Below are 24723 nucleotides of genomic sequence, written 5' to 3' on the forward strand. Positions count from 1 at the left end.
GGACAGAAATCAATAGCAAGATCCTTCTTTAAACTTGAGCACCTTTGCTTAAATCCAGACTTCCTGTGGAAAAGCAGTGCTCAGAAATGTGCCCCAAAAGTAATGAGGACTGATTTTATCCATCATTTGTGGTCATTTTTCATATATTGCATTTCAAGTGTACAAAAATCTAAAATTATTCCAATTTCTTTTTAAGTCCTGGCTGCTTTCCAGCCGATGTGGGGGACACAGTCTTTTATAACCCTTTCCACACACTCTGCTCCAGTATTGGCTGCTAGTCTAATAAATTCCAGGGACTGATTTCACTGGAATTACTTAAGCCCTTAAAGACTGTGGCTTCCTACCTCAGGGCCAGCCCGGCTGCTGGACACACACTGCCTTGCGTGCTCCCAGGAGATACTCACTTGATTCCATAGGCAGATATTGTGAGTCCAATTAACACTCCTATACTGCCATCCAGGAACCAGACGGAAGAATTGTGTTTAAACACTTCTGCACTAAGAAGGATGGAAAAGCCCATTATTCCACCTACAAGAGAGTTGAAACCTAGAAGGGGGAAAAAAAATAATTAAAGGATGAACAGCAGGAACTCATGGGAAGGAAAATGGTTTTGCACAGTAACCTGTCAAAGAGCCTCTCTTGGAGCTTTTTACCCCATACCATATATTTATTTACGTGCTTGGCACTCTTGTTTAGAGCTGTAGACGTTGCTGAAGACACAAAGGATAACCCTAGTAATATTTTCCATTTGTGCTTTAGATATACCACAGCAGCTTCTTATCTACTATTCACAATTTTAATGAACATCCTTTTAGATTCCTTTTTTTCTTTTTTAAACCCTTTCTCTTTTTCTCCAAGCCAGTCCCTTCAAAATTCTCACAGAGCTTTTGGAAAAATTAATGCCCCTTTTCATCCAACTCCTGCTTGGTTGATTATTGATTTGGGGGTTTTTAAGTCATTCCTTGTTTTCTGTTTTTTAACTCCAAATTCCCTTTTTCTGATTTTTTTTCCACAGTAACCCAAAAGACACCCCTGTTGTTCTACCAAAAAAAAAAAGTCACTGAGAATGGTAGATCCATATGCTATTTAACCTAGGTAACAAATGAAATATCAAACTTGAAATATTCTATATTCCTTGGTGAGTCAGCTCTAGCCAGCTGCTGTTTACAGGACTTAGCCAGGTTTTTCCAATTCCCCATGACTGCCAACAATGATATACCTGACACTTGTTCCCGAGTATGTCCTTTGATCCACACCTCTCACACCCAGTCTTTGTCTATTTATTAATTTATACTGCTAGCACATGTTGTATTGTGTCTATAGATATAAAGAATATAAAATATAAATAATTAATTAGAAATTTAAACCACTGTTACTTCCCCTGCTCCAGCTTAAGTCAGAATCCATCAGCACAATATGCAAAAGAATAAAATATTTCCATGCCATTATTGGCTGATGGTTCCAAATGATCTAAAAGCTACTTGCAAAGGAAATTTTTTTCCCTTCCTGGCTCTCATTCAGCCAAACCTTTCTTTGCTGATGTGGCAGGAAATCATGGAATGGCTGCAGGTATTAATCCAGACACTGTTCTGTGTGTAGGGCCAGCACAGGAAAAAACAGGTGGCTAAATCTGGGTAGGAAACAGGTACCTAAAACCTACAGGAAAGTTGGCTGACATCACTGTCACAGAGTTGTCCTCTGAGATGTCACAAAATTCAAGGCAGGAAATGGCTATTTTTATTATCCTAAAGGCCAAGAGCTTTTGCTATAAACAACCTGTACAAATGACATTTTGCCTCATTAGGGTTCATACATCTAGGCTTTAAAGTGATATTGTTGTTAAGCCCTACTCTAAAACAAAATTATTCTAAAAAAAAATTGTTAATAGAGGTTGACATGTATAAGAGAGAATTTGCTGTTCTGAAAATAAACCTATTTTTCAGGAAGAAAAATTCATGCTCCTTTTATTCAAAACAGTTTGTTGGTCTGGAGCCAGGGATCACAGGAGGTAAATTAGCAGGAAACAGAAAACACTAAAAAAAGATATGCAAGGGACTGCTAAATCTGTCTCAGCTGCTGAATCACATTGTCTCTTCCTGATTGTTAATAAATCAAGTATATATGTAAATATATCTGGTGAAAGCAGATATTTAACCACACATGTTAAGATCAGCCTCCTACATTTTCTAAAGTAGTTCTAAAGGAGAGAAGAGAGATAAAAACCAGGCTGAGGTAATTTTATACCTTTTTCCCTAATTTTTTTAATCAAAGAATGAGCAGTCTCCAGCTCAGAAGCAGTATCATTAGCATGAGGATGTAATTATGGGGAAAGAGATTTCTCTGTCATGAAGGAGAACAATTCAGAGCTGGAGCTATGTAGGAATTTTCAGCTAATATTTTGTCTAAATAAACTGCTCTGTTTCAAAACTCAGCTACATTTTTTTAAAGGGAGGGTTCATCATTTGCCTGCCCAGGCACAGTTCTGAAATGGTCAACATGACCCACTTACACCCTGGCAGTGAAGGAGGTCAGACTCACTGGGCTGCAGTTACCAGCATCCTTTCCAGAATCCTTTTTCCTTTTGGAGATATTTCTGTTTCAAAATGTCTAGAGTGGCAGAGCCCATTGGAAAGAATAAGATCTCTGAGCTGGAGGTCTGTTGGGAGAGAATCCCAAATGCAGGGAGGCAGTAGCTTAGTTGTAACCCCCTCACTGTTATTCTGATGCCTTTTTTGCTTCTTTTAGATTTAAAATGTAAGTACTCATGAAGCATTTCTGTAAGTGGGATGATAGAGATACTCGTAATACGTGTTATCACACATCATCAAGAAAAAAGCTGAGTATGTTTAATTTGCTTAAAATAAAATAAATTGTATGTATCTCTAGAGTAAGCTGAGAATTGAATTTCCTCAAAGTAAAATCTTTAGCAAAGAATAAAATAATTTAGGTACCACGACCCATGAATCATGAACACCCTACAGTGTCTGTTTACAGACTGTTTCAAATTGTCCTGTGCTGGCAGATAAAAACTGGGAGAGATTTGTAGGGGGCTGTGAAACTTCTGCCATCACTGTGGCCTCACTTGTTTGAAAGACAGATCCCCAGGATTTCTGAGGACTCACAAGCTTGAGCTCTGTCAGTAAGAGGAATATCTGGAGCTACTTTTAAAGAGTGATTTTAAACTTCCTTTAAAACCAAAACCAGTCAGCTGCTACACACCTGGGCCAATACAGTGGTGGCAGTGAGGTGTTCCAAGGATGCAGTGGAGGAGATTCAACCTGTGCCAAACACCAGCAGGGCCAGAGGAGTGCAGGGCAGGGAAAGGCTTTGTTTCACACCTGCCATGCTCCAGCAGCTCTGCTGAGTGGCAGGGAAAGCACTGTGGTGACAAATGACACCTATGGGGGTACCTGTGGATGATGGTGATGATCCCTGCTCAAGGCAGGCCAGCGTTTCTACAGCAGACTTTGCTTCATTTAAACTGTCAGGATTTACCATTCACCAGGCACAGGCAGTGAAGATGGAGGTGACTTAACCAGAGCTCTGAGAGCCCTGCTGCAGCCTAACCTCTGACTAATACACCTCTAATTCATTATCTGCTCTACCTCTAACTCTCTGTTACTGCTTACTATCCACACATTCACTGTTTGACTTCCACCAGACAGAGTCATTCCAGCTGAGCTATCTGTGCTAAAGGCCAGTGGTACCACGGACTGCTCTAGGGTTTGGGTTTTTTCCCATTTCCTAGTGGCTGCCTAAGTTCAATGCTCTTTCACAGCTGTCATTGTGCAGGGGTCACTCTTATCCTCTGCGTCCACAACATTCCCTGGAAGAGTCTATGAAAGCAGCAGGATCAATGTCACACTCACCATCGGTTATCAGTGCTCTGCTTGTAAGGACCTTTCCCAGCATAAATTTGATTACTGCCAAGACAGTGCAAAGGATTCCACTTAGAACAGAGACACTGTACAGAAAATCATCCTGAAAAAAAAAAATATGTCAGACATTAGTAAGTCTTCTGGTCATGTCCCATGTATTAAATGACAAATAGTACTAATTAATGTGTAATTATTTGTGCTGCTGAGAAACACAACCTGAGATAAAGATTTCCTGCATTATGACTTCCAAGACAGCTGGTGCTTATTTGGCTTATATTGTCAGCTGCAATTGCTTTTGCAGCCGTAATTAATGACAGCTCCAACCAACAAACTGTGAATTGACCCAAGCTCCTCAGAGTCAGGAGGTTATATTTACCAGTGGGGCTGAATGCAGACTGCCAGGTCATCTAATGCTAAATGCCAGCAGTAGTGAAGTCCCCACAGGCAGAAGGAAGGCTTGAAAATAGAAACCCACTTACCAGACCAATATTGATTTTCATTGTAAGAAATAACCATTAATGTTGTTTCTGATTCTGTGCTTGCTTTGGTTTTGTTTCATTACCTTTTTCTAAAGTCTGGTTCAAGCTACATCCATAAAACTTCTGACACTGATGTGCAAAGTAAGGTTTAGCTCTTTCTCAGAAGAAAAATTTTTCATGGATTTCCATTTCACAGAAACATCCACATTGCTTAATTTGCACATGCAACATGGGTTCCCCAGGCTCCCTCAGGAGAGAGCTGCATGTCTGTGTAGGGCAAAGAAGGGTAAGTTATTATTGTTTAACACTCATTCTCTAAAGGTCATCTGGAGGCCCCCACCCCTTCCTGCTGAGTGTTTTGTGTTTGATTGGGCTGGGAGGAAACTCCTGGGTGCTGACATGCTGCAATCAGGTGCCTAGAGGGAGGCCCTGTGCCTTCTTCCCCCTGAGGAACATCAACCCACGGGCTGCAAAATACCCAAGTGAGCTCTCAGCCTGCCTGCCACCTCACCACAGAGCTTTGAGTTAGATTCATTTATTACTCTTTACAGAAGCGTTAATTTAAACTGTTGCAACACCAGTACAAACAAAGGAAATAGCAAGCATTCTTTTCTAATTTGTGTCTGCAGGTCTAAGTGGGCCAGTGCCACTGGGACCCTGTTCCTGATTAAAACACTCCAGCAAAAGTCCCTGTTGGTACCAAACATTGTCATGATGATTCGTCATCAGCTCCATCCATTTTCATTATTTTAGCAGCAATTTGAAACCCAAAGAAATAAAAAAATATTTTTGAAAGCTGCTTAGGAAGACACAGGGAATTAGATTACTGCTGTAATGTACTCATATCCCTAAATAAATCATTCAATATTTTTATACAATTTTGTATGTTGTATAATTTTGAACGTCTACTTCACTCTCAATCATGAGCTCATTCTCTCTAGACCTGGTACAATATTAACAGTATTAAGTATTAAGACAAAATTCACTGAGGAAAAGAGAGTAAAACAGAAGCAATGAAAACACAGAACTCAAGTACTGGGTAAAGGTAGGATAAAAAGCATTCATACAGTTATTTTAACATAACACCTGGAAAATACCCAGCAATTTTGGAGTGCTAGGGAAGGACTAAGGAAGCAGTGGCAATATTTGGGTACTGTCAGTCTAACAAGGAAAGCTGTGAGCTCTCAGAAGGTCTGAAATGACAACAAAGCTTCAACAGTCTGGACAAGCTTTGCAAAAATCTTTCAAAATTTCAGATCCTTGTCAAAACCATGCCTCTAATCTTTATGCATCTTTCTCAAAAATGTGTGTTTTCAGTACCCAAAGACTTCATTTTGATAGCCTAACAAGTTCTGAATGCTTAATCTAACCTAATCTCATCTAATATTTTACCTAATATTTAATATACAGCATATGTATAAGGCTCCAGAATAATCTGAGGTAGAATGTTGCGCTCCACCAACATTTCCCTTGTGTCTCACTTGGCACAAGGACTCATTGTTCAATGACTACATGAGATCCCTGATTTCTCCATCAACCCACACACCCTCCAAAGGCTCTCTGATTCCTCCCAGGCATCCCTACCTCTTATCTTTGCCTTTCCCCTCAGCAAAGCACAGGCCTTGTCACCAGCAGAGCTGAACACTGCAGGCCCAGCAGAGGTGACAGTGCAAATCACTTTGCTATCAACAAGTAAGTTGTGTCACTGTCAGCCTTGGGCTGATGAAATGCAGTTTTTCTCCACCTGTCAAATCCTTGGGGATGCACTGGAAAACCATTACAAATTGGCATAGTTTGGAAAAAATCTAGGAATCACAATACAAGATATTTTGAAAAGTATTCATAGAGATGTTCAAAAGTCCAGTTATTGATTCAGAATCCTGAAAATGCTATGCCTTATTCCTTGTGCTATCATGTCAGGTTTCATCCGCTGCATGGCATTTTATTTAGAGCTTTTTGTTTATTTTTTTCCTGCCACGGTGTACCACAAATTTTTGGGATGAATTCAGGTTTTTTTCCTGCATGTGTCACTAAAATCACAGTATGTGGAAATGCATCTTGCTATTTGTTCAGTCATAATCAAAACGAGTCTAGCTACTCTACTGGAATCCAAGAATGACCTAAATGTGATACAGATTTCTGAATGAATTCATGAATTGTTTAACAGGCTTTTTATACAGGATGCATAGTCAGGATCGAGAAAGTCTTCCTAAGTTTAGTGGGCTTTTTCTCCACCAAATCACACAAGACAAGCTCATTTTGTTGCCAATACTAATGCAATAACCACTGATAAAGCAGAAGACCTGAAAAATCAAAGCTCCTTTGTTATCACAGTGGACACGAGAAAGGGAAGAAATTAAAAAAACCTGCTCTGGACGCAGATGCTTTAGGCTGTGCCAAACAAATTTTCAGAAGGCGATATTCCTGGTTTTATCTCTAAACACCACCCAAAATCGGCAGCTCCTATTGCGCGCAGCGCCTCGCAGGAGCCACCGGGAGGCGGCAGATCCCGCACGAACTGAGCGCGGCTGTGGGGACCAAACCCCAGAGGAAAAAATCTTTTAAACTCTCTTTCCTCAGTACTCCTCACCCAGTGCTTTCTGGGCGTCCAGGCACCCCAGAGCTGGAAGAAGAAGAAGAGTGAGGCTATCTGCTGCTAACAAGAAGTTTTTGCGGGTGTAACAGATCAGCCCAAAGTGGCGATGTCCAGCAGCACGGACAGCCCGGCTGTGTCCCGAGCAGGGGAGGATGAAAGAGGAGAGAACCAGCTCAAAACGCTGCCTTGGCACTATTTTGCTGCCAAGAAGCTGGAACTGGTTTAGGACAGCAGGATTCAATGAATTAGCCGAGGGACGGCTGCTGTGGGCCAAGCCCTGGGCTGGAGCAGAGGCGTCCGGCTTTGGGACACACGAGTGACAAACGCGCTCTGCTGCAGTGCTGTGGGCTCCAGAGGGTTAAACACGTCATCCCGTGGCTGTGAAATGGTTCCCATTAAACTAACTCATCCTTTGGAGAAATGAAGAAAAGAAATGCCATAATGGAGATCTAAATTAATAAAATAAGCCCGGCCATCTGGCACCATCTCCCTCCGGATCTTCCCGCAGCCCTGCCCTCTCCGTACCCCTTGCCTTCCCATCTGACAGTCATTAGGAGCACGGAGCACGTCTAGCCAGGCTCACTGTACGTGTCCTTGGTGTTATTTTAATTACAGCAGCAGCAAATTGTGACAGATGATACAAATTTAAATTCTGATCATTTCCATATGATAACGGCTTCCCAGTGAGGTAGATAAAGCTCCTTCCTTTTCCATTTCTTTTCATATTTGCTCATTGCTACTACACTGTACAAGGACACATACATCTGATTAGATGGCTTCATGTATAGACCAGCACTGTGCATAAAGAAAGGTGCCCATCCTGGGCTGCCTTCTCATTACACAGCACTTTAATAGCTAAAATGTCCCTACTTAAGATTTATTTTATGCAAGGTTTTATACTGTGGTTTTATGCTTTCTTTCCCAGAAGAAAGCTTTCCTAGGAAAAAGTCTTCTCCTCTTTTACTATTCCTAAGAAAGGAATAATAGAAGTCAGCAGGCAGCTTTCCTCCACTTTACCCAAATGCATTGTCCCCAGCTGTGCAGCTGAGAAGAGGGGGTTGCAAAATTGTCACAACAGTTCTGTCCCTGCTTTCAAGGATTTTACCAAAGGCAGCAGTAATCTTACAGCTCAAGAAAAAGTTTGTTGGTTTTGATGTTGCAACTTTGATCTCCTTCTGAATCTACTGTAGAAAGTAAAAAAAAAAATCTCACAACAGATTCTTCAGTGCTTGGTTTACTAGGTAGAAATATTTTAACCCAATTCCCAGCTTAGTAACTGAGTTTCAGCTGATTCGTGTTCCTAATCTTTCCCTAGAATGCATATTGCTAATTCTGACCCTAAAACTTTGCCCTGATTCCATGTATTATTTCTACCAGCTATTCTCTGCCCACTCCCCTTTACTTACAGTCCTTCCTCCTCTGGGATGTAAAAAGTTCTCATTTCACCTGCACTGTACAGTGTTGAGTCAAAAGATATTCAGTGGTACAGGATGAAGCTCTGTCCTTCTTTGGTCACTCATTCTACTGCGATCCCAGAACAAGCTGCTTCTCTCACCCCAATAGCTGCAGGGTTCCTTCCACTCCTCTGCCCTCTCCTCGGCTTTCTCTGTGAACCAGCCAGAAGTTCCTCCACACTCCTGCAGGAGCTGGAATTACTGGTACTGCCTTTTTCATGCCATTTTTTCCCTTTCCAGAGAACCTGGTGTCTCACAGTGTTTTACCTCTCCTCTGCTGAGCCTCATTCCTCTTGGCTGAGAAGGTAGGGATGTGTATCTGGAATGCTACAGATGGTGTTGGCAGGAGCAAAGTCATGGCTGGCCCAAACTGAGCTGAGTCTGTATTGTTAAATATTAATTTTGCCCATCTCTGCAACTCACCATCTGTCTCCTGGATCCCAACAATGACCCTTCTTCAGTCCAGGTGATTGGTGACCATCCTCCCCAGCACCTGCTGGGTTCTGCTCCCGCCCTGCTCCCCATCCCTACCTTCACACGCTTCCCACTGCCTCCTGCTCCTCCAGGTCCCTCAACAGCTGCCAAGTCACCTGGGCACACTGGGATCACTAAAAGGCTCTCTGCAGAGCATGTTACTCAGTCAAAAAGGACTCCCTCTTCCTCCCCTGAAGGATTCTGTTACTATATAGAGAGCAACAAAGATGTTCCTAATACAAACACGTAAAAAAAAAAAAAAAAAGTCCAAATCTCTATCACACTTTCTCCCAAGTAATAAATAGTTTATGTAATCAGTCTAAAGGGAACTCCTGGGAAGCCAGAGGGTCTCTTTCACCAGCAAACTTCAAAAGGGATGAGTTTTAATTGCACTTCACTGTCAGAAAACAAACCAACATCCCAGTCTCTGACTCAATCAGGAGACAGTCTCTTCACATGGAGATACAAAGATCTATTATTAGTACCAAAAAAAAAAAAAACTTATGAATGTTTAAACTTGTCTTTGGTGTGACAAAGCAATTCCACAGCACAGAATGTTTTTTCAAGAAATAGATAACAAAGACAGGGTGTGCTGAATACCATGGCACGGCACGGCACAGGGGCCGGGAACTGAAGGACTGTGAGCTCCAGAGAACTCTCTTAGGTGACCTTAGGGCTCCTCCAAAGGGTCTGCTTAACTATTACATCAGTCATGCTTCCCGTTCTCCCAGAATTCATCTACGTTGTTTTAACATCAAAGTTATGAAACATAAATTAAAACTGTATTTTTCCACCCTCGGAAGAGTGAGACTGATTTTTCCAATGAGCAGGGAGCCAAGGCCAGCAGTACTTTCCACATCACCCACCAAGTGGGGAGCAGCCACCAGCTTTTCTTTCTTATCAGCATGTGGTAAAATCTGGAAATGAGGCTTTCCACCATCCCCTGAGCAAAGAATGATGTGTAGCTGATACATTTGCCCTAAACCTGGCTTACTTTTCAGTTCAAGTACCCACAACATTCTCAACAACCTGCAAGAAGCACTGGAATTTTAGGCCAAACTCCAAGCCATACATAGGTGATAATAACTATAAACTAGGATTCTAATGTATAATTAGTGTATATGATACTTTGCTTTGAAATGGCAAGAAATAAATTATATATGAGGTTAGAAATGTATAGGGCAACATGTATAAGGACATATGTGTATATAATCCCAAGCATTATTTGTTATGTTACCATTATGGCCTATAATTCAACTGTTGACATTATTGAATATATGTTTATGATATATTTATTTTAAACTATTAAATTAATAAATCAATTAGAACTCCCAAAGCTACACTGTGCCACCCCAACCTTCCTGTTTCAGCTGTAATCAATAACATACAATGGAATACCACATGGCCTAATTTTTCAAGAGATTTCATTTCAGTGTTGGAGGCCCCACATCAGATGGGCTGCACGTCCTTCGTCCACAGACTGATAACATCTTTCCTCCTTTGTTCTGCAGGAAATGTCACAAATATGGCATGATGCTTGCTTACTCTTGCAAAAAAGTGTCCTTTGCCATACTAATGAGGACAAATGCCAAACTGCACTGACATTACATGTGTTATACTATTACCCAGGGAAATGCAAGCAGTAACCGAATAGTAAATGGATATTGATTTACAACCCCAGGTGAAATTAAAACAGTCTTTCCCAGTGTGGCTGGGTCAAGCTTTTAGAGCTTTCTTTAAGAAATAAGAAAAGGTCTGCAAATTCTTTGTGGAAATGGTCAAAATAAAACACATCATTCACATCTAAATGATATTTGTACTACCAAGAATATCCAATAATTGACATGATGAAGGTAAAGGGGCAAATGATGAAGGTTTTTTTTATCACAGAGCTGGCAAGCACTGACGGTAGCAAATGCAAACACAGAACAATGCTCAAAACCTACACTCAAAGATTTTTAGATTCCTTTCTCAATATATTAATAAAATGTAAAAAATTCACTAAAGTTTACACAGAAATCCAAGCATGATGTCGTCAACAGTATGCAAAATCTCTACTCATTCTTATTTGTAGTGAAATGTATGTGTACCAAATCCTCAGGGACAGCACTGGCTGTGGATATTGCTCTCTGAAACATCAATAAAGGAATGGTAATTCCTTTCCCTACTGGGAATTATCTTATTAAGGCTAACATAAGTTGGAGAACAAATGCTGAAAGTAACAATAAGGGAAATATTCTGAATCTCATAGCTAGGGGAAAGGAAACCTTAGTAAATTATTTCTGAGCCAGCAAGAAATTATTCTATTTTAGGTTCAACACTCATCATTGTAGGAAAAAAACCCAGCTTAAATTACCTGATCTGAGAAATACCCATTTAAAATAACCTGAAGGGTAAACAAAATGAAGACTTTCTCTTCCAAATGTCAATTACTGATTAGCTTTTTAATTCAGGTGTATTGAACAAGCTAAAATTATCAGAAATTTTAATTCCAAATGCTCCAGAAGGAAGAGCAGCTGGCCTACTTCATCTAACATTTTCAGCAAGTGCTGGAACAAAGAAAGAAGAAAAAAGACGGAGGGAGAACAAAAAGACAAAGATCTAGCTGGCAAAAAATATTTCCTTAGGGATCAATGATATGAAACTGAAATAATAACTGCAGCATGTCAGTTGAAGTAGACCTGTATGGAATAAATATTCTCAGCTAAATAAAAAACTTCCCAGCTATATAAAGAGTAGGACAAGAACACGGAAGTAAGTGGAATTTGCAGCTGTAAGGTTCCCACACATTAATGGCACATCTCTGTCTCCTCTATAAAATTTGTTCTCATTGGATTTTGTAATATTTAGATATTTTTTTAAGTTTGGTAGTGTCACTGAGAAATTCTGGGAAGGGCTGGGGGCACAGTGTGGGCTCTAAAAGTACAAGAATCTTACCCAAAAACCAAAGCATTCTAGAGATACGATAAGAGTAGGAGAGAAACAGCAAGATTTCCTTCCAAACCAACCTGTTCCAAGGCAAGTGGAAAATGTCATCACATCTCTACATTCTCAAAATGAGGAAGCTTTAATTAAAAATATTTTCAGGCAAGTGAGAACGGAGGTCACAGCTCAATAAAGCGACTGGCGTGTACGTGTTGGCGCAGGCAGAAATTGTCTCCACACCCACACCCAAATTTGCCTCCAAAGGAAAAGGAAGCATCTCTACAAATCCAAGGTAGGGCACATGGCAGACAAATCCCTCTGAAAGTGACATGAAAACTCTATTCTCCTTGTTTACTCCTCTGTCCAAGAATCAGAGGCCCATAGTACATTTTTTAATGCTCACAAAAAGTAATGTAAAAATCTTCAAAAATGTGGAAGGAAAAAAGATCCATTCCACTTCTCACTGCACATATTCAATACTGGAATTTTCCAACCATCTAGGACAAACACATCTCTTCAGTTGCAATATTTCTCCTACATCTACCTTTCATCAACTCTGTAATTAATGACTTCATTAATTAATTCATTTCAGAACATACACCATCCTATGGATCATTGTTGAAGAACACTGCTCTACCTCACAAAAACCAAAAACACTGGCACAAGGGATTGTGTTTTGAACACTGAGGATTAATATATATCTCAGTTACTTGAAAATGAACTTTTCCCCACAGTTAAGAGGTGTATAATTAATACAAATGCAGAATTATATAGTGAGTGTATAATTAATTGGCTGGCCAACTCTCCTGACACAGAATATAATTTTTCAGGGCAGGCTTCTTTTTAATTATAATATAAATACAAAGTCCTGTGCAAAGGGAAAACCCTAAGTTTACCTAATAATGACAATTTCTGAACTTGCTGTTAACTGCAGGAAATGAAATCTACAGTTAAAGCTCTAAAAATATCAATACAGTGCTAAACAGTAATTTGCAAAAATGAACAGATTGTATAAATCCCTGGTGACCCTTATCCTTTGAATTCTGTGGGCTCTCCAGGCTTCCTCATCTAGAGATGGAGATAAAATTTAAAAGAAAGGCATAATGAAAGTCACTGAAGACCAGAGCTGGGCCTTTAGTCTGACCCAGTAGGGCCATGGTTGCTGTTGCATACAGGAAACACACACACTACCAAAGTCAAAATTCCAGACAAACATTTATCATTAAACTTACCCAATTAATTTTAAACTAATTAATCTACCTAGTCATTCATATCCCGCCTCACAGGCTATGCCAAAGTTAACTGCAATCCTTAGCATATCAAGCTAGAGAACCAAAAAGGAGAAAGACACTATTTCTGTGATTCCTAAGGTTTTGAGGCATTCAAAAGAATTACAAAATCATTGCCTGTGCTGAAAGCTTGTGTTGTGACATAACACTACCTATTGTTTCTTTTTACTTGAGACACAGCAAGAGGTAAAACAAGCAAGAAGCAGAAAAGGAAGGCAGAAGCAATACTAAGAAATACAGGAATTCAGGAGCTCTAATTGTCCTCCCTCCTCTGTCAGCGCAGATCAGGAGCACTGTCATTCACAGGGTTTCAACAAAATTGCATTCAGCATGGAATAAAAGATAATTCAAATAGGTGACTGGAAAAATCCATGACTGAGCTAAACCTGAGCTCCTGCCCTGTAAATTAAGTAGCACCTGTCTGCAGTCTAACAAGAATCTGTGGACATTTAAGCCCCTCACAGAATGGGGAAATCAAGCTGGAAATGCCATTAATGTGCAGTAAACCTGTCATTCTCTTCCTGTTTCTCTGAATCCTGCTGAGGACTACCAGACATGCACCTGAAATCATCATATGAAATGACAACAATACCTAAGATTCCTGCTTCTAAATGTCCACAGAAGTAAAAGAATACCTGTTCAAAACATTTGGAAAAGTACCTCAAATTATTCCTTAGTCATGTGATTTTTATATTTTCTCTTATTGCTAGTATTTTCATGAAAGCAACTCTTCCAAGATCCACTTGAAGGACAACAGAATCTCCACATTAAAGAATTCATAAAATCTTTCCAGAAAGTTTTTTTTTTGCTATGTGCATATTAAGAACGGAAAGACACATAACCAGTGTATCTCATATGCAACAGAAAATACAATGAACTTCCTATAATTGATCCAGAATTATTCAAAAGTTACTGAAGCACATACTTAATTATCTAATCTGTTTCGTTTCTAAAATTAAACTTGTCTGTATCATACTGTTTTCTCCAAAACTTCTGGAATTTAAAATTAACTCAGAAAAATTATTACAAAGTTGCTGAAATTTACCAGAAATTAAGATGTAAAAAGAGACTTTATAGCTCTGAGATCAGTGCAGTCAGTCATGTGTCTTTGCATTATTATTATCATTAGGTTAATCTTGAATCCCCTACATAGAGCAATGCTTTCCAAACCATCTCCATTTGCAGGGCTGACAGTACTAACTTTGTGTTCAGCATCTGAGCACCAAGAGCAACATTTTCCAGTTGGGTTTTTGCCACATTATCCCCCTTAAGATTGAAGTCACACAGCTAAAATTTCACAAGGCACTTTAAAAATTACCCACATCTTCAATGACCTTTGCTGCGATAAAGAGCAATAAGGATGTAAACTGTACCAAAAAAATCATGCGACTCTGACTCACATGTGAAACTTCTGTTGAGGCAGAGATCCTCTTAATCTAGTGCTGAGCTCTTCACCTCAGTTTTATACCAGTTTGGGACACCAGTGGAGTTAATGTTCTGTTCTTGCTCACACCACAAGGATAATTCCCTGGTCTCAGAATAGCAAGTTAATATCAAATCCCACCAACACAGATATCACCATCAGAAAATATTTCAAGTCACTGTTTTGATGCAGAACTGGTTACTTCACTGCTATGTAAAAAACTATTAACAGAAAGCATTGTTCTATTATTTTTCCAGATATATATCCATACATTAATGCCAAATTACATGGTAAGATACTACAGAAATTAGTATCATTAGCAATTAGTTCATCAGTGGCCCAAGAAGTAGAAGACAGCACCTTAGGTAAAGGAGCAGAGGGAGAAACGTCACCCTCCTGCTGATGAAATTTGAAAGATTTCCACTCTGCTCAGATGCTGATGATATGGCCCGGGCAGCTGCAGCTTCGTTGGGAACACAATCAATCAACAAAGACCCAAACAACAGGGAAGAACGACAATTTCTGCTTAGACACAAAGCAGTTAAGGGAGCAACCAGCAACCTGAAAATCCGTGTCACATTCAGGCACAGCTAGGGCAACTGGAAAGGTTTCTATTGAACAACATCCTCTTCCCCCAGTTATTTTTAATGTCAGTAACCCTTAGACATTATACCTCCCTGGCCATGACTTGCAGCAGTGGTGCTGCCCTCTGAGCCTTCCCATTTTTCACTGGTATTCTGAGTTTGCACAGAGATATTTCACCCGTCACACAACCCTCGCTGAATCAGTTTCCCACAGCGACACACACTGAAAGGCTCTGAAATTAAAATCCTTGCCATGTCATTTAAGAGACATTGAACCAAAAAATACCATCTCTTTTCCTCCCATGCTCCAACCTACATTCCAGGCAGAATTGCCAGGTATGAAAGTTCTTTAGGTGTGTGCATGGGGCTTTTACCCTGCCACCAGACATCCACAGCCCATGCCTTACCAGATACATCCTTCAAACTGTTGGTAGTACTTGAGTGCCTAAACGAGTGAGAACAGTCACAGGAAGAAGATTATCCATCAGTACCCTGATACTGTGTCAAATGTAAGCAGTATCCACTCTTAACTTCTACCTACTTGACACAGATTTAGCACATGAAACTGAATCCAAGGCAGTCTGTGACAAAAGGGATGTGTACAAATCATTCTTATAGGACACTGAAAATGTAATGCGATCTTCCCTCCAGGGATACCTTTCTGTAGGTCTGATTCCATATTTTTTCCTACTGCAAAAACATTAAAAATGAGGAAGTGCAATATGCCTGCAAATCATAAAAAATGTTCACAATCCAAATATGAGACATTTCTCCCCATGTCAGAAAGAGAGCCCTCTCCTGTAGACAGAACCTGTAATGATGAAAGAGTGAGATATAGATGACACGATTTTAAACTTTTATTTCTACTGATGGAATTATTAGAGCATTTGCCCACAATGAATTAGACTGAGACATCCAAGTTAATCTGATATACACTACCAGAAATTCATCAAAATGAATGTTTTAATTATGGTTGTAGACTCCCTTTTCGCTTTTCCTTCTCTGAGTCAGGACTGTGTATTTCATTTTCTCACTAAACAGAAGTCAAACTGTAGCCAGTCTGCACTGTTTAGGTACAGACAAATTAAGATGCTGTCCCTTAGGTGACCATCACAGTAGGGTCTCCCCTCACCCTTCCTCTTCGGCTTCACTGGCACATGCCCCATGCTCACTTCCCAACCCAGTTCTGTCAAAATGTTTTGGTTGGGTTTAAGAACTGACTACTGAAAGTGTTTAAGCTAACCCAGATCATTCTGACAGAACCAGGCTGGTGAACCACACGTGCTGTAATGCTGGCAAAGCTGAGGAGGCAGTAAATTATGGAGACTGGAAAAGAGGGCAAGCAAAATGCAAAGAGAACATGAATCACCTGCAGTCAAACAATGCACCTGCCTGAGATTCAGTAACGTGCTAACTCATGGGCTGTGCTACTCATCTTCACCCAGATTTTGATAAACTACTGAAAATAAGCTTCTGGAATTGCCCAGCTTCTTGCAAATTTCCATGAGAACACAGGACCCAGTAGGTCATCTGCACTGCTAACAGTGGGTAACACATGGAATTCCATTCTGGCTTTTTAATTTTCCAGCTCTGCCTCCATCTCCTGGTTGAAAGGAAGGAGTTTTGGTTTCTGTGTGGTGCTGTGTTGAGAATGGCACTCGGCAGGGTGAACCCCCGATGTGAAAGGCTGAACACACAACCAGACCAAATTTCATAAAGGCTGAAGACAAAGCCCCAAGTCAGGTTGTGCACACAACAACTGTACTGAAACCTCATTTTGTTTGAGCATATTGGAAAGAGTGTTGTGGAGTGGAACCACTGACAAATGGTTTTCCCAGTGAGCAGCTTGTTATGATGAGTAGAAGTTAATAGCCAGTACTGAAAGGAAGCAAGCAGGACAGGACAGAGCAGAGCTGAAAGGCCACTGGGGAGAGCTGCTCTACAGGCCAGGTAGGGGCTGCTTTCACAGCCAAAAGAACGCAGAGAGCAGAAGAAAAGCCCTTTGGGATGCTCCATGGTGAGTCAGTCTAAAAGCCAGTTCTTTCACCCAGCATGCTCCCCTCACCTGGTTCATCCCTGCTACACGTACATGGCTCTGGAGTTGGAGGCAAGAGCTGGAAGACATTAAAATATAATCCAAAAATACTTTTTTTCCACACTGAAAATAAAATACTGAAGCCATTGGAGAAGTAAACTGTGGAAACATTCATCTCATAAAGTTCTAGTACAGTCATTAAGCCCAGAGAGGCCTCCTCCCTCTAAATGAACTCCCACAGTCCTGTGTAGAAGCTTTACGTGGTTATGCTGAGAGAGATTTGGGGTCGAGACTATAAAAACCCATAAGTAAACTCCAGAAGTAGACTAGACTCTGCCACATAAGTAAAAAGTACTGCTGAAAGACCAGGGCCAGTATGGGCATCCAGGCAGGAAATGCACCTGCTAGAGCTTCACAGAGTTCAGTGGGGCTGTTGAAAGGAGACACTGGCATTTCTCAGTCCCACTGGCAGGGCAAGGAATAAAGAGAACATTTAAAAGAACAGGAATCACCTTACCACTTCTGGAAGCACCCTCTTCGCAAGATCGTGGATGGCTTTGATCACAATACATATAGATGACAGGAGGAATATGACACCCAAGATAACACAAGCCCTGGGGAAAAAATAGAGAAAAATACAAAGAAATGTTAAGAATATATTTGAAGTTGCCAACTCTTCCAGGGTAACAGAGGATAGCAATATTAATAATAAAAAAAAGTCTTGAGGAGCTAAAGATAGAGGCTTAAATTAAAGAACAGAATTAAACATCCAGTTCTTCTCCCATTCTTAAAACCTGGATTATGCATGAGAAGACAGGGAATACCAGATGATGTTCCTTTCTCTGTGATGTTTCAGAGAGAAAGACCTGCCACTTCTGTCCTGATGATTTATCACAGAGTCCTCTAGAGATCTGTCTCTGTTTGTTTGTTTGTTTGTTTTGCTAGGATCTCCCATTAGAAATAACCAAGGGAGCTTTATTCTCTTTACCAAACCAGGAGAGATGTTTGGTAAATGTGGTCAGTAGCATAACAGAACCTGAAACTACTGCTTCCTCCCCAGCCAGGCATGACATAATTTGGGAACTGGTCCACAAAAGTTGGTGGACTTGACTAAGGCCACTTGCTGAGCCAGTGATAGCTTGACATAAGGTACATAAACTTCCTGCCAGGATATGCTGACATTTATTCTGAAAGCAATTCTGAAAGACAAGCTTTTCTATCATCCCCAACAGGCTTAAACCAACACAGCCACAAATATGTGAGCTGGAAACTATGGATCACATTTCCTCGTGGCAATATGTACCACTGGATGCCTGTTGAATGCATCATCCCCTTCCCTTAGCACACATTTTATTCCCTGCACACTTCTGAGGAAGACAGGCAAACACTCCTTAAGGGGAATGCCCTGACCATTGGCTGGATTTTGTTCCCAGAGAAGTCAGAGAGTTTGGGGTTATCTCTGTAAACTTGCCAACCACCCAAGTCTAACAGCAAATACTTTGCATATTTGCCAGCTGATATGCAACAACTTCAGCAATCTTCTGTTTCTCTCATCCTCCAGCTCAGTTTTACTGTAGCAAAAGAATTCCCATCCACCTACTTACCCAGAAATAACTAAAGAAGATAGAAGAAAAAGAAGATGATAACAACAGTGTCAAGGGTATTAATAGCAGACAGAAATGCAGTCTGAGGTTTAAATCAGCATTCAGTAGTCATATTTAGCAACCCTAGCTTCTCCTTTATATGCTGGCTTTTGGAATCCACAGACATGCAAAATTCATGAGTATAGTACTTTAAGCAAAAAAATACATGGTTTTTGTCTTCTTAAGTGTATTGATTTATCTGCAAAACTGCTAGAACACAACACTGCACAGTGTCTTCTTTTAATCTCATTTGCTAGAAAGAAATAACTTCTAACTAGACTGCAAATCATGCAAAATTCAACTGCAAATGTAAAAAATAAGAAACATCCAAAAATTAATCTGAGTAACCGTAGTACATAATAAACAAGTTGTTATTGGTTGTTGTAAGCATGCTCTACTTTCACTGTACTAGACCACAAAAATGTTAATACAAGCCAGCTCACTTCCATCTGCTAACAATCACTGCTGTGTAACTAGAGAGTGTTTCCAACTGCACACGAAGGGTGTTAGTGCCAAGGTGGTTGGCAAATGCAATTTCATTAATAACATTCGATTAAATTAGATGAGACAACTCCCATTTCTAAACAGATTTAAATCAACTCAGAAGTACCCACAAAAACTGGTGAAAGAGGAGTTACACAGAAGTGAGGGTTGACTGATAACATAGAGAGGAATTTAAAGACAGCCCTGATAGCCTTGTCCTAACCCTTGACTCACACCTGCAGCACCTTTTGAAGATCATTTCCTTATTTTACAGCCATTTCTACCTGATTTAGTGTCAGAGGTTCCCACTCAGTAGCTACTAAATCATTATAGTTATAATTGACCTATAAAACAAAATAATAATTGATTGCTACAGGTTTGACAGGTAATAGAAATGCTTTAATGAAGAATGCATGAATCTGGAATCTCCTCCAGTCCCATGTAATATATTGCTTCTAAAAAGAAAGAGGAAGAGAGAAAATTTAGTCAAAACATTTTAAAACATAATGGAAAAGCTTTATTTGGTTTTCAGAAAGAATAAGCTTTCTGGAATCTTTCAGAATGCTGTACAGTTTGAAGAATAATAGACTAATTCAGAAAGGACAAGGTGAGGACATGTCTCTGATATTCAGGCAACAACCAACTTTTAACTCAACTACAGCTCCAACTTCCAAAGTCGGATGTTTTTCTTAGAGCAATGGCAAGAGTAATTAAAACTACAAGAGAATTTAATATTACATATTTAACAGTGAAACCACCCAGTCTTATTTAGTTTGCTGTAGGTGTTGGTAGCTGATCATGATCCACCCAAGATACTCCTTGATATGTTTTTGATGCAACATTTGTATGTGAAAATCCAGAAGACAATACAAAGTGTAATTCATTGTATTAGAAATGATCTCATCAGTATTGTCAAATTTCCAGTATTATTTTGCCACAGATGAAAAACTGTTAAATTGGTTGTACTGAGGCCTCAGGCATTGAGAGTGAAATTATTTAGACTCTCAAAACCATCAAAGACTTTATACAGCTTTGGAGCTTCAGTCACTGCTAGTTCACTTCTAGTGGAATTCAGACACCTGCATAAACCCTAAAAACTAAAGCTTGATTCCGGGAGTGCTACATCCTGACAACTTTCAAAAGATATTCTCTTGAAAGCAGTGTTACAACCCACATACAATCCATTTATATTTATACAGCCCTATAAATACCCATTTTGTATTACAGCAGCCCTGGATATTTGCACTCACGCCCATCAGAAGCAGACCAGTGTAACTGCATTACACAACACACAGCTGCCACCTCACCTCTTCCATCACCTATTCCCTGTATGGAGCTCTAGTAGACATAATTCTTCATTTTGATGACAAGTTCTCACAACTCATGAGGAAACCAGAGAAGGAAATCTATCACTGTAAGCACCCGATACTCTTTCTCTTAATCAAAAATTTGTTACTTGGCATAAGTCAGTGGCTTTTAAGCAGGTAGATATGAAAAGCACTGAGATTCAGGGGATTCCATCTCCACAAACTGTCAATTTTCAAGCTGTTATTAGTTAAGTTCCACTTTTTTCCTCATTTAATCACAAAATTAATTAGCTAAGGAGAATAAGTCCAAAGATCCAATTCATTTGCCTTTAGCAGGTGCAGGAGAACAGCCTCCTAATTCATGGAAATAGCCTCAATTCTATCTTATAGTTTGCAATTATTTGTTATAATTTCCTACAGGTAGTGATAAGACTAAAATTCTGTAATATTGCCAACAGAGAATTAGAGATTAATCTCACTCAGATTTCTGTGGTGATTAATCTCCAACATAATAAAGTAATGTTACCTTTAGCATGGTTTTGCCACATTAAACACCCTTCACATGAGTTGACCCCTTTCAGATAAAGGGGCTGCTCCTCCAGGTAAACAGCAGTCACACTGATGTAAGACTGCAGGTTTAGATTTTCAACTACTTGTTTGGTAACATGTTATAAAAATAAACAGATAATAGTAATGAAATTACAAATATATGTTGAGTAACAAGCTCTGCTATAAACCACCTCAAAAGAGATCTGGGATAAGATACACAAAGGTGACTGGAAACAGAGTTTTTCTCATACCAACTGACTGCTATGAAATAGCCAATGCAAGAGCTTTCCCTTCTTAATTATGAACCCAATCTCTTTCTGGCAAATCTTTCCAGCAACACAGTACCAACGAGGGTTTGCAATTAAGCCCTTGGTAATTACTCCTCTCAAGTCAATCTGCTCTTGTGCAGCAAAGGTGGTGCAACAGAATTAAGGATTCAGAAAAAATTAGTGATGCATATGAATACAATCTGCAAAGACGCGTTAACTTTCTCCTAGCAGCTCACAGAGTTGTTTTGAGGCAGTGGGGAGGGAAAAGGGTCTCATGCACTTGGTAGTTTGTTAAATCCTGGAAACTATTTTACCACCACACTTGAAGTTCATTAAAATAATCCCTGAAATGTGATGGTACCACATGTAATAAAACAAGTTTGTCAGTAGCAGTCTAATTACTTCCCAATTTTGTTAACATATGATACAACTAAAATGCAATATAAAAAACCTAACTTTCTTGCCAAATACTGCATTATTCTTCCACTAGTTTCATTCATTGCAGTATCCCAGATTAGTTGACCTTTTTTGATTATATGGGTTGTTTAGGGGGGGCAGGGGGAGTTCATTACTTTTACCAAAGTAAAGAGGCTCACAGAACAGAAGAGCCCAGGGTGGAAGGGACAGAAAGAACATCTGGTCTAACATTTCACGGGAAAGGGAGCCTAGATGAGATTCTCTAGCACCCTGTCCAACAGCATCTTGAAAACTTCCCACAATGAGGGCTCTGCCACCTCTCTAGGAAGCTTGTTCCAGTGATTGCTTGTTCTCACTGTAAAAACTTCCTTTCTGGTATCAAGATTACTTACCTTATTCATGGAAAACATTTTGATCATTTCAGCTGAGCCACAGAGATAAACATGACAAAAAGAACTGGAAAAAAATCATTGTGTGAATCACTAGCATTTGTATTAATATTCTTGAGATAGAAACTCTATTCTCACATTTGCAAAGGTGCCATCTAAACAAGATTCAGCTCCTCATCCAATTCTCTGGCAGACACAATGCTGTAAATAAAAGACAATACTTCTAATCTCTACATATACTCTGGTTACCCTACAAGAGCTGGTTTACTCTATTTTAAATCTACATTTCCTTGATTGCTAAGAATCTTACCATGTTATATTTTCCTAAGAGAAATGAGATTTCCACCATGGATTAATAGTGGAACAGTTACCCAGAGGCGCTGTGCAGTCTCCATCCTTGGAAGTTTTCAAGACCTGCCTGGGTGAAGTTCTGAGTAACCTACTCTGATCTCACAGCTCACTGTGCTCTGAGCAAGAGCCTGTGCCAGAGACCTCCTGAGGCCCTTCCAACCTGCATTATCCTGTGACCCTGTTAATTTTTATCCACAAAATCTTTAACTCTGCAGGCTCTGTCAAGATCTTTCAGCACTAATGACTCCTAATAGCCCACAGAAAAGGAAATGTTAAAATCTCTGCAGGCTGCTTTCACCACTGAAGTGGTGAAAAATATTACTTTGCAAGGAACTGTAACTCCACATTAAAATGAGCCGCAGGCCAATAAGAGCAATATGAGGTCTAAACCCAGGAGTAGTGTGAGCTTCTTCAGCAAAGCTGAGAAAATCAGTTTTATGATGAATACCAAATTTAATCTCTGAGTAAACCCACCAATAAAACCTCTAGAGTTTAAGTAAGAAAAAAAAATTCTAAAAGTAATATTTTAATAAAAACTGTAAAAGTGCTAAATCCTGTTTCCCTATGATTAGAAGGGATTTTAGTATTAGTGGCTGACAGAGTGAATATCATGTATGGAATCATTCAGGGGAAGTCACATGGTAAAACATGGAATTGCCCAGGAGGTTTTGCTGTCTGAAATTTAAAAAATATTTTTGAGCATAAAGTATTCATTCGCTTTCTAATTCTGTATCTGTACATTTTTCTCAATTGTCTTCTATGTTTAACCACATGACTGGAACCCTTTACTATCTCTTTATCTTGCTGATACTCTTGTTTTCATTCTTTCTTCCCAAAACCAAATACAAATTATGTACTGTGACTGCTCCTTCATTAATAACTTGGAACTTGCAACAACCTGCACCACATTTCTTCTACATGAGAGGCTGTCAGCCTGTTTAAACAAAGCTAGGCCTGCTTTTGTTGAACACTGGTGCTGTGGCAGCTCTTACAGCCTACTTACAGTAGCCAGGTGTAAAATGCCAGTTACAGCCAGCCCAGGATTAACCCTGTCCCTGCCCGGCTCCGTGGGGTCCCGTGTGCCCCCACAGACGCACGGGTGGGTTCAGTGTCACAGTCAATACCAAAGAGTCCAGAAGGGCATTTGGGTGCGTCCTGGCAGGAGCATTTATTGCGGCCACACTGTCGAAGGGTGCAGAGGCAAATACCGACGTGATCCCAAAACTCACAGTTTTATCTGGGGGTGGGGAAAAGGCGGGACCAGGGAATGGGGACCAATGGAGAAGCTCCGGGGGAGTGACGAGAGGTAGAGGCTGACAGCCAACCGGGGAATCCAAACTGGGATAGATTAACATAACAGAACAATTCATCCTGGGAGAAGCCTTTCTGGGCACCCTAATGTAAAGTGGTTCTTGTGGTACTAGGGACTTGTCTTACAGAAAACTCTCTGTCCCTGGTGATGTATGTTCACTGGCCACCACACAGGATGTCTCAAGCATAGGCAAAATTGAATGTTGGAATCCAAAAGATGGGACTTTGGGAGGAAAAGGTTCAATTTTTGGTCACCAACAAATGATTTTCTGGTGGCAAACCAGTGGGATTTGGCTGATGGAGATGAAGAGAGGCATGGTAGGGAAAATGCAACAGGACTCAGAACTAGATTAGTGGGCATAGGACATGGAGAGGGGAAAAGTGAGAGAATGTTCCAGAGAACAGGCTGAAAGTGCTCTGGTTTTCAGTTGTTTAGGGTGCCAAGGGGTGGCTGGGGATGTTACAGGTGTGGGCCTCTGCTTTCTCTTCCCTTCATCTCAACTCCAATCCATGTTCTTCCAAAACCCACAGCTCTTCTCCTCCTTGCAGCTCCACAGCAGCCTCGGTTTGCTTTCCACACACCCTAATCTGCTGTTACACAAGTGAGGAATAGGAGGAATTGAGCAAGGACCACTCCTGCCATGAAAGAAGGGTGTGTAAGGAAGCAGAGGGAAGCCCTAAACAGCTATGCTCGAGATGTCTGCCAGCACAGGAACACCACCCCTGCACACAGCCCAGACACAGCAGGGGCAGCTGACAGCTTCATCTCTATTTTGGGTACTGTACCTCTGTGGCAGGAAGGGCCTGTCCAGTACACAGCACACTGTGCCACAGGTCTGCTGCTCTTCACTTTAAATAGAGGCATCA

At 40.4% G+C, this 24723-nt stretch overlaps 1 protein-coding gene across 1 annotated transcript in view; it reads right to left on the reverse strand.

Annotated features, from left to right (window-relative positions):
• Nucleotides 1-24723, reverse strand: part of TMEM163 (transmembrane protein 163) — a 96490-nt gene that overhangs the window by 7671 nt on the left and 64096 nt on the right. Inside the window, exons 5-7 of the mRNA XM_032114988.1 lie at nucleotides 17655-17751; nucleotides 3870-3981; nucleotides 405-546 (exon numbers count right to left, since the gene is read on the reverse strand). Of these exons, the coding sequence (XP_031970879.1) occupies nucleotides 405-546; nucleotides 3870-3981; nucleotides 17655-17751 (351 nt within the window). The remainder of the gene's footprint in view (nucleotides 1-404; nucleotides 547-3869; nucleotides 3982-17654; nucleotides 17752-24723) is intronic.

This window comes from Corvus moneduloides, chromosome 7 (assembly GCF_009650955.1).
Source record: "Corvus moneduloides isolate bCorMon1 chromosome 7, bCorMon1.pri, whole genome shotgun sequence".
NCBI classification, from domain to species: domain Eukaryota; kingdom Metazoa; phylum Chordata; class Aves; order Passeriformes; family Corvidae; genus Corvus; species Corvus moneduloides.